This window comes from Onychostoma macrolepis, chromosome 06 (genome assembly GCF_012432095.1).
Source record: "Onychostoma macrolepis isolate SWU-2019 chromosome 06, ASM1243209v1, whole genome shotgun sequence".
NCBI lineage: Eukaryota > Metazoa > Chordata > Actinopteri > Cypriniformes > Cyprinidae > Onychostoma > Onychostoma macrolepis.
This window is the reverse complement of record NC_081160.1, coordinates 7,334,988-7,348,803: the sequence shown is the minus strand read 5'-3', so window position 1 is coordinate 7,348,803 and position 13,816 is coordinate 7,334,988. Positions and strand designations below refer to the sequence as shown.

General features: G+C 35.2%; 1 protein-coding gene across 3 annotated transcripts in view; it reads right to left on the bottom strand.

Annotated features, from left to right (window-relative positions):
- Positions 1 to 2,024: 2,024 nt before the first annotated feature.
- kalrnb (kalirin RhoGEF kinase b) overlaps positions 2,025 to 13,816 on the bottom strand; it is an 85,668-nt gene continuing 73,876 nt past the window's right edge. For all 3 annotated transcript variants that reach the window (XM_058778222.1, XM_058778221.1, XM_058778224.1), the window contains 13 exons: positions 13,617 to 13,730; positions 12,835 to 12,941; positions 12,628 to 12,694; positions 12,297 to 12,400; positions 11,266 to 11,335; positions 11,082 to 11,168; positions 10,904 to 10,996; positions 9,430 to 9,480; positions 9,239 to 9,316; positions 7,798 to 7,983; positions 7,545 to 7,716; positions 7,231 to 7,397; positions 2,025 to 3,383 (listed from right to left, as the gene is read on the bottom strand). In XM_058778222.1, the coding sequence (XP_058634205.1) occupies positions 3,165 to 3,383; positions 7,231 to 7,397; positions 7,545 to 7,716; positions 7,798 to 7,983; positions 9,239 to 9,316; positions 9,430 to 9,480; positions 10,904 to 10,996; positions 11,082 to 11,168; positions 11,266 to 11,335; positions 12,297 to 12,400; positions 12,628 to 12,694; positions 12,835 to 12,941; positions 13,617 to 13,730 (1,515 nt within the window). In that variant the 3' untranslated portion in view covers positions 2,025 to 3,164. The remainder of the gene's footprint in view (positions 3,384 to 7,230; positions 7,398 to 7,544; positions 7,717 to 7,797; positions 7,984 to 9,238; positions 9,317 to 9,429; positions 9,481 to 10,903; positions 10,997 to 11,081; positions 11,169 to 11,265; positions 11,336 to 12,296; positions 12,401 to 12,627; positions 12,695 to 12,834; positions 12,942 to 13,616; positions 13,731 to 13,816) is intronic.

Here is a 13,816-nt window from a genome sequence, read left to right as displayed (position 1 = left end):
CACTGGCCGATATGGCAGTCATCTTGGTCTTAAACTGACACCTAGTGCTTTGGATGCAGCATCACACACAAAAATTTCAGTTTATAAACCATTGTAGAAATGAATGCATCCTCACTTATCCATTAATTTTATGGCATCGTGCAATGCCAATACTGTTACCATTTTAAAATGTAAATTAAAAATATAAATTATTACATTTAATATAATCAATATCTAGACTACAAGTAACATCCTTTCAAAGTGTACAACGTGCTTTTGGGAACTTGATTTATTAGCTAGCAAATTCATTTGAAATCGTCAAACCTGTTACTGTCAGCAGGATAAGATTATCAGTGTCAATAAAACTACCCCCCCCCCGTAATTTATGTAAATTCAATTACAAACAAGAGCAGCAAGGTGACTGCAGACCCTCGCCTCAGTCTCATCATGTGCAAGAAAATTCAACCAAATTTCAGCATCAAGATCTTGGTCTGGTTTAAGATGATCACAGAAAGACCAAGATCTGATCACCTTACTTGCCTAATAATTGAACCAGATCAGCATATTTTAAGTTCCGTGAGGGGACAAACAGATGGACACAGTAATTACAATACCCTTAAAACATTAGATCTCTTTTATTTTATTTAATGTGCTAAATCAACAATGAACTGACTTTAACTGAAAAATGTTTACTATTGTCCTCCTACATTATCGACACTATTTTCCTGTTTAACATTGTGAAGCTCCTTTGGCATAATCTGTATTGTATAAAGCACTACACAAATAAAGGTAAATGCAAAACAATATGATGCAATTTAAAATGGAAAAAACTTACAGTCCTATGCAAAAAAAAAAAAAAAGGACAGTTTGCTGAAGAATGTGTGTCCTGTCATCCCTGTTACTCTGGTCAGTCCTGTGACTTTGATGTCAATCCTGTTGCTGTCATTAATTTCATAAACATTTTAAAAATGATATTTGATACAGCCTTCCAGGTTTTTCCATTGTAACTTTACAGTATATTTTATTTTGGACAAAGCACTTTTTTAATCTCTCTCTTGTAAAAAATATTTATTTTTCTTAATTGACATGGTCACGCTCCAAAATGAGGATGTTCTTGGATGTAAAAAAAAAAAAAATTTGAAACAATCCCAGTGAAAAGAGTGACTAAAATGCAGCTCATATATGTGAAAACTATCACATAGTTCTAATTAAACTATATTATACAGTAACGCTTGTGTCTGTAACAGGATAGACAGAAATACCAAAATACAAGGTAGAAAAATAGTTGTAAAATAATAAATTACATAGCCTGAGATGGCACAATGCAATTTCTTTTTTTTAAAAGATTTATTTTTGGCCTTTTTGCCTTTTTGTATTGTGATAGGACAGATCAGATGTGAAGTGGGAGAGAGAGAGAGGGGCGGGTTCGGGAAAGGTCCTCGGGTCGGGATTCGAATACAGGACACCCGAAGCTGAACTGGGCTGTAGGTCGGCGTGCTGACACACAATGCAATTTCTTATTTTAATGTGTCTTCATTTCATGGCTATTTAAAAATGGTTCATTAAACTTTTTTTTTTTTTTTTCATGTTATAGTATCTTTTCAAACAAGTAAATTCATGAATCCTAAATCCTAACCTTTAATCCATTTTTCCCAAAAAGGGCAAAAGTACTCCCTTTGCCTGACCGTGGTTGTTACCATGCATCACTGGGACCAAGAGCAGGATGTAGATGACAGCTATGTTTGTGCATTTTTCATATTTCATATGGTTGTTCCACTGTTCTGCTTTCAGAGTAAATTATCAGAAACAATTGTTCACAATTTGTTATACTGTTCATGTGTACTTGTATATAAATATTCAAGTAACTGCAGTAACAATTTGCTTTCCTTTGGGAGTTTTTCACTGTAACATGCACATATGCTACGTATATATATAGACTGAAATTTTATATTCACATTTTAAGCACAATCACTCTGTAATAATGTATAGTTGCAGCTGATGATAGATGCACAGATGCTCTAATGATACAGAACGCATAATTTCCAAGATGAAAAATTGTCAGCTTTATTATGAACAACATTCCAGAGTTTAACAAGTGAAATACCTGCTAGAATTATTTTTATTTTTATACGTTTATTTACACGTATATCTGAGATCTGAACGCTGACAGCAGAGACTACTCTTCAGAAATCAACAACATCCATTTTTAATCGACTAATTTGAGTAAACATCTGTTCTGATATGATTCATATGATAACTTATTACATACTAAATCAGATAATGTCGAATGTAAAAATCAGAGGGTTGGGTTTTGGAGGCAGTGCATACTACCAGGGTTTAGTTTAGTTTTTTCTTCTTCTCTTGAGCCTGACAGGAATAGAGGGACTGGTTTCCTCTGCTGTGTATCTATTATGGCAATGTCAAAAATATTATGTACAAATTTAAAATGATACAGAATAATACATTTAAATCTTTAGTTACAAGTACAGTTATGAGCATTGTGACGATTGTGGTATTGCACAACTTGCCGTCATTGCGATACTATTTGTTGGAAAAGTGCAGAATACTTTGTACAGAACACTGAACTTGGTTGACAGAACTGAAAGAAAATAATAAATGTGCCACGCCTAATAGCTGTAAAAATAAGACACTTAGGGAAAAAAAAAAAGCTTTTCAAAAATAAAATCTCAGTAAAAGAAAATATACACAGTGTGCAAATGACTTGGCATAGACAGACAGGGAAAAAAGGGAGAGCCCCATTTAAAAACAGTCCGTTGCACGTAATGGAGCATGTTGATGAGAAAGGACGACGTTAACATCCATACACATCCACACGTAATTCACTGACAAATTCACCTCAGTTTCCTCTCTATACAACACAATCTTTTTTAAATTATTAGCAATATAATATATTTTCTCGAACTTCCTTTTTTCTATAGTTAGTTTTTTTTTTGCCCATATCGACTATGGGAGGTGATTTCGCACCATTTTTCGCAGCGTGCATCTTTAGTCCTCAACTGTACGGCGGCAGGGGAATGTGGCGGGACTTCCTGTTCTGACTGACCAACAGTAGCTTAGCAGGAGGTTGAGTGGCATGTCTTGGCATGCTTTCCCAGAGTAGGCTGGTGAAACTGACTAGTGAATGTGAGTAGTGGTTTATTCCGAGGTGTTGAGGGGGCGTGGCTTTACCGGGTCGAGGAGAGCACGTGACCCGGCACCCAGCCCTCTGCAGCAGGCGATTGGCTGTTTGCAGGTCGGTAAACCAGGCACATGTTCTGCTGATTGGACGCCAGGATCTGTACCTTCTCACCAACCACCACGCAGATCTCGTCCTCCTTCACGGCGTTGTAATCCTGCGTCACTAGCACCGATGACAGGCCGTTACACTCCCCCTCGTCCAGATCCTGGAAACACAAAAATGAAACACATCTGAAGATCATAAAAACAGGAGACTAAACATTGTTATCAAGAATATACAAATTAATTGAGCTGGGTTGAAAAATGTTGATTTTATCGATATCGATAAAACCAATATTGATTATTAAAGGGTTAGTTCACCCAAAAATGAAATTCTGTCATTAATTCCTCACGCTCATGTCATTCCAAACCTCTAAGACCTTCGTTCATCTTCGGAACACAAATTAAGATATTTTTGATGCATTCTGAGAGCTCTCTGATCCTCCCATAGACAGCAAGGATCCTTACGCGATCAAGGCTCAGAAACGTAGCAAGGACACCGTTAAAATAATCCATGTGACATCAGTGGTTCAGCCGTAATTTCACAAAGCTACGAGAATACTTTTTGTGTGCAAAGAAAACAAAAATAATGACTTTATTCAACAATTTGTCTCCTCCGCGTCACCCTATAGTGCCATTTTGGAGAGTATCACATACGTAAACAACGTATGCTATTCTGTGTCAGCAGCACCATACTCGAATACGCTGTTTATGCTTTGATCTGAACGTAAACATATCCGCGTACATACGTTGTATACATTAAGTATGTGATACTCTCCAAAATAGTGCTCTAGGGTGACACGGAGTAGAAGAATTACAAATAAAGTCCTTATTTTTGTTTTCTTTGCACACAAAAAGTATTCTCGTAGCTTCGTAAAATTACGGTTGAACCAGTGATGTCACATGGATTATTTTATCGATGTCCTTGCTACGTTTCTGAGCCTTGATTGTGGAAGGATCCTTGCTGTCTATGGGAGGGCCAGAGAGCTCTCGGAATGCATCAAAAATATCTTAATTTGTGTTCTGAAGATGAACTGAGGTCTTACGGGTTTGGAACGACATGAGGGTGAGTAATTAATGACAGAATTTTCATTTTAGGGTGAACTATCCCTTTAAATTCCAAGAATCAATCTTTTGCTGTCTATGCTGTTTTTAGTTGATGCATGAATAAAACTTAACCAAAGATTAATTTAAATGAATTTTGTAGCCCACCTCCCATCCAATAAATCACAATAGGCTTTGTGATTTCTTACTTTTGATATGAAACAAAGTCTCAGCTTTCAAATTTAGTAAATTGTATTATGAAATTCAAACAATAAATACAGTTTTGGCGCACTTTAATGTGGTGACAGATTGCTTTCACCGCCTCAGTTCAGGAGGAGGCGCTAAAGTGCAGGTGAACCAATCATCTCTTCCGCTTTACTAGTAGTTGCAGCATGAAATAAACATGAATGAACACCAGAAGGTATGCTGAAAGACAGTACAACTGACTGAAATGTATAATGTTTCCTGTAATCTGTTAATCAGCTTTAATTGAAAAAGATGTCAATTAAACAGCTTGTAAACAATGTCACGTAATGTTATATTTGCCTCAGAAATGCCAGTGTCCATAGTTAACTAGAAAAATTAACTCTAGAAAGAGCATTTTGCTCAATATACACTATATTACATATTAATTTAACCTGTCCTTCAATATTTAATTTATATTTATATAAATGCATTATAAAAAGATTTTATGCCAAACAACCTGTTTATATTTTTTTTAAAACGTAAATGTTTATATATAAAAAAATGAATTTGAGTAGAAACGTGATTAAAAAGTTATTATAGACTCTTATATGCTTTTTGTGCAATTAAAATTTTTGTATTCAAATCGGTTGTTAATTTAACCCTTAGTTTTATAGATTACAGTAATTTACCACCCGACAAAGTTCTGTGCGTAGTACATAACAGTTTAGAGAGATTTTTTTCCTTGAGAACTTTGCCAAATATATTCAGTTTGATTTCTTTTGACTAGAAATATCTCCAAATGAATCAAATCAAGATCAGAGTAGAACTGAATTGCAAGCTCGTGAACTGAAATCAAATATATATATATATATATATATATATATATTTTTTTTTTTTTTTTACAAATGAAATACTTTAATGTATGTCCTTCAATCATATGGTCAAACACTTCGGACAAATCAGGACAAAGCTTCACACAGACAAAAGTCTGTTCCTCACTGTCAACCTTGACCTGGCATGAGAAATAAATAGCTGGGTGAAAAGCTTAGACATTTAAAAATAAAAAGTAGCAAGCGGCTCCTTCAGTCTGGTATTCAGTGACAGTGTGATTTATTAGGGACACAGAAAAAAGCAGAGTGTGCCAAGGCCAAGATACAAGCTCACCAGAGAGAGAGAGAGAGAGAGAGAGAGAGAGACTGCAGCGAGAAGAAAGAGAACAGGAAGACTGCAAGCCAGAATGGAACAGAAGAAAGAGACCCTACTGAGAGGAGAAACAGGTACAGAACACGGGCAGAGCTGGAAATCTAGGCCATTCTCCCCACTAAGAATAACTAGCAGCACCTCTCCTCCCCTCAAAGACAATTAGAGTGGAACTTCACAGCACTGCAGCACGGACACATCCAGTTCAGCGAGGAGACGCATGCACAGACTGCAGCAACTAGTGTAGTGTGAACTAATTACGTTTAATTACATCTATCTGGCCTGGATGAGACGCTAATTAAAATGGTCCGGATAACTAATTGATTTAGTTAGATTACACAAGCCTGTTTAAGCACAGAATGCCATTGAGATAATTGGTCTCCTGTCACACAAGCTGATTAGGGTGCTTTCATTCTAGAGCTTTTGCTGTGGACATCAGTTACACGTCAGAGTTCAGCGGTGAGAAAGATGGTCAGGGGAAGGGCTTTTAAACTTTTTGATGCTAAAGACCCAAAATATGATAAGCCCCCTAATATATATATATATATATATATATATATATATATATATATACAGGCAGCTACACTACCATTCAAAAGTTTAAGATCAGTAAAATCATTTTTTTATTTAAATATTAATACTTTTATTCAGCAAGGATGCTTAATACTAACAGGATGGTAAATACTAACATTGTCACAAAAAATATATTTTAAACACACGCTGTTCTTTTGAACTTTCTATTCATCAAAAAATCCTGAACAAATAAATCTACATTTCCACAAAAATATTAAGCAGCACAATTGTTTTCATCATTGAAAATAATAATAATACATTTTAATCACCAAATCAGTATATTAAAAAAATTTCATGTGACTCTGACGACCGCAGTGATGGCTGATGAAAATTTAGCTTTGCATCACGCTTGGTTTGGCTTCACTGGGCTTATTGCTTTAATTTATTCCTGTGATGCAAAGCTAAATTTTCATCAGCCATCACTGCAGTCATCAGAGTCAGTCGTGCCTAACAACGCCCCTTAGCTGTTATAAATTCATGGCTTCATGGGGCTTATTGCTTTTATAAAACGGTTATAACGGTTATAAACCCCATTTATAACTGTGAAAATTTTTTTATAAATAAATACAAATTTAAAAAGGAATTTGTGATTACTTTCATGATTTCTGATCAGTGTTTAAAAAGCAGAATGAAACAGTAATAACATAAAATTTGGTATATTTAAACTTATAAATAAATATTCAAATAAATAAAATATAAAATTAGTTTTTTTTCATCGATTCCTATCATTATGATGGAATTTACCTAAAATCAGAGCAATTCAAGCTTGAAGTACTAAGTTCAATGATATGGACATAAAACAATATAAGATCTAAAGCCACATCTGTGTATTCAGTATTTTCATCTTCCACATTAGTGCAATGTCTTGTCTTCAGTTGGAGCCTTTACTTCAGCAATTATTAATATGTAATAACTTTGATTATAAATTGTTATCTTAACTATTTTTTTTTCTATAAAATGTATAGTCATTAATTAATGTGAGATTTATGTAATGTTTTGAATCATGCTCACCTCCTCTACATGCTTATTGGGCATGTGGGCGGGGCTTCCATTGGGGGCGGTGTTGGGTTTGAGGGGGGTGGAGGGGTGAGAGGATGAGGAACGGCTGCTATTGGACAGCTGCCTGGTCAAAGAACCTCCACTCTCTTTCTTCTGGTACTCCTGTGGGTTCTGGAGAGCTGATCAGAAACAGATGAGGAGCAGGTTATGAATGATCCCATGAACAGCAATGAATTGATTAAACAGCACTGAGATCTGTTTGTGTATAAACCAACAATTGAAGATACCAACTGCCATCTTCCTTGACCCTTTCATAATGCGCTCACCCGTGAGGAAGTTGATCTGTATGTCCAGCAGTTCTCGGATGCTTTGGACCCACTCTTTCTTGATGTCGATGTTAGCGGCCTGAAGCGTCAGTCGTTCAGACGAGCCACGACATGACAACACAAACTTACAGGGGTCGCTCTCCACATGTTCCTCCATGCTCAGGTAGCTCACCTGCACACAAGAGGTTGGCATAAAAAGAGTTGTGTGTATTTTGTTTTTTACTGAACTTGAATCAACTTGTGCTGAATGTACCTTAATGCTCTTTTTAAACTGGTACCCTGGTGTTGACGAGCCTTTCCGAAGCAGCTCGCTGAAAATGACGATCTGTTCAAAGAGGAACACTCTGCGCTCTTTACTGCGGGACAGAACGCCAGAGTCCTGCTCTGTCACGAAGAACGTGTCCTGCTGCAATAACTTTCCCTGAGCTGTCAACTTCCCCTGTGCAAAGAAACACAAGCAATCATCAAAGCACTGATACATACAGTACCTTTTCATCACCTGATATTTCAAGAAAGTCAAGGTCATTTTGATTTCTGTGATTTTCCGGCACTGCACCTCAGACAAACTGCCTGAATTTTTTGGAAGCAGATTTGGAAGTACAATGGTGAAAAAATTTAAAAAAAGCTAATTGCAACTTTTTATCTTACCATTCGGACTGTTTTTCTCATATAATGAGTTTATTTCTTGACATTTTAAATTATAAACTCGTAATTGCAAGTATACATCTCCCAATTCGGGCTTTTTTTCTCTCAGAATTGAGAGTTTATATTTCACAACTGTTTTTTTTGTTTTGTTTCTGCCACAGAGTAAAATTAAAAACATAATTGTGATATATGTATATTGTGAAAAAAAAAACTAGCTATTGGTTTTCTTTTTATTTATTATACAATTAACAAAAAGCAAAAAAGGCCTCTAACACTAGCTTGCTCTATTCTTTTTCCATTCTATCTGTTTTAATAATCTGTTTTTAATATTCTATTTATTATATAATAATAAAAAAAAAAACCTAGCTACGTGTACTGCGTTAGGCTAACCAAGACTTGTCATAGCACATGCATATCACTGCTCTGTTCTTGATTTTGATTGCTTCCATTGTCCTCATTTGTAAGTCGCTTTGGATAAAAGCTGCTAAATGACTAAATGTAAATGTAATGTAAATGATATATTGAGTCTATTTCTTTCCACAGTGAGATATAAATTCAGAATTGCATGAAAAAATGTTGCAATTATCTTTTTTCATTTTATTTATCCCATAGCAGAAACAAGCTTACCTTATTACTTTTATATCATCTTTAGGTAGCAGATTACACTTTTTGGATGCAGTTTGTGCAATTATTCAGGACATTCCTTCTTAATGCATAAAATAAATGCATCAGCAACTTGGAACTTGATTAGTTTGTTAGTCTATTACGTCAGACTTACAGCTGTTAGTGAACATTCGAGTTTATACAGATTTAAGCTGTCACTACACTTTCAGTATAAACTTGATGTGTTAGCATAACGGTAGAACTCTATTATTACACTAATTGATGTGTCATGTTGCTTTGAGAAATTATAACTGTCAGTGTAATTTTACATCGGCGCTTAACGCTTCTGGCAGTGAACCAAACAGCTCACCTTTGTGACTACATATGTAATTGTAATAATTGCAGTTAAATAATAATTGAATGTACCTCAAAAGAGGTGAGTTTACCTCGTAGCCCTGCAATCGTCCAAGGTTCATCATGTCGTTACATTGTTTGGGCACCAGGGACATCAGCTCAACTGCTTTCTGCAGGACAGAAATTACAGACCAGCAATGTCAAAACACGACAGGACACTAAAGATAGAAGTGTATGTGGTGTAATTTATACATATCAATATAAAATTGCTTTAGTGACCTACCTCTGTCTCTTTACAGTCTAGACCTGCTTTAGTGCTGTACTTCAAAAAGTCCTTCAAATAAGAAATAAAACAAGAAAATTAAAATAGGATAATAATCTGACCATATAGCATTGTTATGGTTAACCAAACTGTATACATATAAACATTTGTGTTCATTTAAATAAAATAAACTTTAAAGTTAAAGATTAAATTAAAAAATGTAAAAAAAAATAAAAAATAAATAAAAAGAACAAATTTACAGTAAGTCAAATGAAAATGTAAAATCTAAAAATAAATATCTAATTCAAAATATTACTAAATAATATAATGTTATATTAATGCCATACAGTACTACTACTACTACCAATAATATAAATACGAGCAGCAGAACCTATACAAAAATGTATTTTGATATCGATTTTGGATCGAGTGTCTGTTTTTGCTCAAATCTACCCCTCTTCTGCCATCTGTCTACTATTACGAATAGAAGAGGGGAGACAGACTGAACTGACATATTTGTTCAATTCCCTGTCAAAAAAATTAAAAATAAAAACAGGACCACCGTGCAAACTGTAATAGACTGAATTAGGACAGTGTTCAGACTGACTTAAGAATGCATTTTTTGTTCCTTCAGGGCCTGTCGTGCGCGAAGCTTTAGTGAGAAAAAGATTTACAATTCACTAAACACACTGTTCCGATTCCGATTTTATTAGTCACTTAAGGAAAGAAGAAACACAAAAATCCCTTGGTAAAGAATAACCATCTGGTAAAACCGACCCGCTGAGAGACGTGTCTGCGGGAAAAGACTCCCTGTTCTCCAATGACTATGTAAATGAGGCTTGAAAACCATGAAGTGTGATGCTGACATAATGTTTTCTGGGTGTTTTTAGTGTGTTGCCATGACATGGCTACTGTATTCTGGGTGGCTGCAGAGTCAATGTTCTGGTCCGTATATACATAAAAAGTAAGGGGACAATAAGACGTTTTTAAAAACAACTTAATGCTTTTATTCAGCAAGGACTGAGTAAAGATTTTAGCATTGTTACAAAAATGCTATTTCAAGCACTGCACCTCAAAAAATGTCTCCACAAAAATGATTAAGCAGCACAACTGACATCAACATTGATAAAAATAAGAAATGCTTCTCGAACAACTCAGCATATTAGAATGATTTGTGAAGCATCATGTGACACTGAAGACTTGAGTAATGATGCTGAAAATTCAGCTTTGGCTTCATGGGACTAAATTAGATTTGAAAAATGTATATTAAAATAAAAAAAACATTCATTTAAATTGCAATTATATTAAACAATATTACTGCTTTATTGCATTTTATTTATTGCATCAAATAAAAAAAATAAAAAAATCATACTGACCCCAAACTTAAGAAAAGTGGTGTATGGTTTCAATGCAAATCTATGCTATTTTGGTAGCAACTATGTTTACCATGGTAAGTATTCTAAGGGTATAATGACTGTAATTCAGTGGCTAATACCTTGAGCAGGAGCTGGTATTTGGTGATTCTCTGGATGGGTTTTATCAGGTAATCACTGATGGACAGTCTGGAGTTTACCTCCTGCTGCACCTCCTGACAGAAACACCAACAACATCATCATCAGACAGAGCACTTTACTGCAGAGGAGACATAACTGAGCTGCTCAAATAACACTCACCTCGAAGAATCCGTCATATTCAGCCACGACAAACTCTGAGCGAGGCTTGTTCTGACAGTAGATGACATACATGTGTAACCTTCTCTCCTGGATAACAAAGGAAGACAATTGAATGAAGTGTACTACAACACACACACACACACACAGACACAGACACATATAGAGTTCATTTTGTTGAGCTCACATGCTTGATAAACAGCTCAGCCAGTCTGTCGTGGTCCTGCAGACATTTCTCTAGTTCACAGAGGAAGAACCTTTGAAATAAGAACAGAAAACATTTTGTCATGAGTAAACTCCCCTCACTCAAACAAAATTAGATTCCCATCTGAAATTCAGTCCATTTCCTTCTTTAGCACATGTCGTTCCTCATGTCAACCAGGAAATTTTACGTACAAGTTTTGCATGCTGATTATTTTGGTATCCAAAATGACAAACTGTAGCATGAAAATAGTGAGAAAGACTGCAACGGCATTGTGGAGTCAATATACATTACAATTCAAAAGTTTGTTTAATGTTATTGAAAAACTCTTTTATGTTCACCAAGGCTGCATTTGTTTAAAAAATACAGAAAAAACAATAATAGTGTGAAATATTAATATAACTGAATTTTTTTGAAAACAATTTAATACAAATAACCTTTTGTCTATTTTAATATATTTTAAAATCTAATTTATTTGTGTGATGGCTGATTTTTCAGTATCATTACTCCGGTCTTTAGTGTCACATGATCCTTCAGAAATCATTGTAATATATTGATTTGGTGCTTAAAAAAAAAACAAAACAAAAAAAACTCTTATTATGATCAATACTGATCACTGCTTAATATTTTTGTGGAAACCATGTTACATTTTTTTCTGGATTCTTTGATGAATAGAATGTTCAAAAGAACAGCATTTATTTAAAATATAATTGTTACTGTCATTTTTGAACGCATCCTTACTAAAAGTAAAAAAAACAACCTTACTGACCCCAAACTTTTTAATGGTTGTATACATAAAAATCTACATTTTTTGTTGTCTAAATGAATCAACACTCAGCAAAAAGTTTTAGTTCTTATTTAATGAGGATTATAACTAATATTCTGTTAGTACTTAATAAAAAGCAACAAATAGTATTTGACCAGCTGTGAAAACCATTTCTAGTCTAGCATTATGTTTAGTTCAATTTTAATTCCAACAGCTCTTTCTGGCAGCATGAAAAAGAAATGTGGTTTACTCTTTATGCCAGTCGTAGATTTGATGAATGTTCCCGAATACGATCTTATCCTTCCCCGTCATGTCCTCCGGAACACCTTTTTCCCCGATCCTTCTCATAAAGCCCTGGGGATAAGGAGGAAAACAGACATTTGGAGACTCTACTTCATAATAAAGCTTCCTTAATGGCTCTTTGTGGCACTTAGGAGAAAGTGGAGGAGAAGTCTTATCGATAACCATTTTGCACTGTGATTCCCTGGAGATTAAAAACAAGTTCTCTACTTGATGTTCTTTAAATCAGTAATTCTTTTAAATCTGCAACCTGATCCAGATCACATATATCTATAACATACCTCCACTATGACACCCAGATCCTTCACATAGTCCCTCTCTGTCTGCACCATTTCATTTAACACAAACCTGTGGACAGGAGAGATATCAGAATACACTAGAACATGCACATGTTCCAACTAGCACACTAAGATTTGAATCTTTATTTGTTGTTGAACTCATTTGTTCAGCAGTTTCTCTTCTTTTTATACACTCAGACGGGTGCTTACATTCGCCCTCTCATGGCCTTGTTCTTCTGCTCTGTTTCTGGGTCTCTGGGCGTCTGATCAGACGGCGTGACGCTACCCAAGACTGGGAAGGAGCCAGGCTCTGGAGTCTGAAAGAGATAGTGAAAAGAAAGAGAGAGAGAGAGTAATAAGAATCAAAACTGAAAGGGAAAACACAAACAATAGGTACAAGGTGTTTAAGGAATAGCTAAAATGTTGTCATCATTTACTCATCCTCATATCGTTTCAAACCTGTTTGACGTACTTTCTTCTGTGAACAAAACATACAAACAGGTTTGATGAACCGAATCAAATAACATTTTTTTCAGACCTTTAAAATGAATCATGGGTTGACTGAAGAAAGTGAAGGAACTGCAGAGGGTTTGTGAGATGACGAAAGGCTAATCATGAATTAAATCACAATTGTAACATTAAAATAAACACAATCAAAATTTTTAGTAGAATATTTCATTGTTTTACCTTTATATCATGTGATTATTAACTGACATCAGAGAATTGTGAACATGCAAATTTATTGTTGAATTATTAATATATTAATTTAAAATTTCAATAATTTCTAAAATATTTAGTTCTTACAGGTTCGGCTGGGGAAAAAAAGGTCAGAGAACACCTAGTTTAGAACAATAGAAAGATGAGTAAATGACGACAAAATTTCCATTCGTTTTTTAGTGAACTATTCCTTTAACAAACAGTATGAGGGATGCAGAGAAAAAAACGAAAAGGACAAAACAACAATAAAAAATTAAAGCAGGTTTATGTTTCACCTTCTCCTCCTGAGCGGAGGGGTCCTTGATGATCTCCATGGGGGGAGGGAGGGGTGTGTGGGGTTCGTCTTCAGCCTCTTCCTCTCCTCCGCTGTTTACTCCTCGTCTTCCTCTCTTTGGAGAAACAGAGAAAACGTCACAAACGTTTCAAGGGATTCATTAAAACCGCCACTGAAGAGCCGACAGGAATCTATCATTCA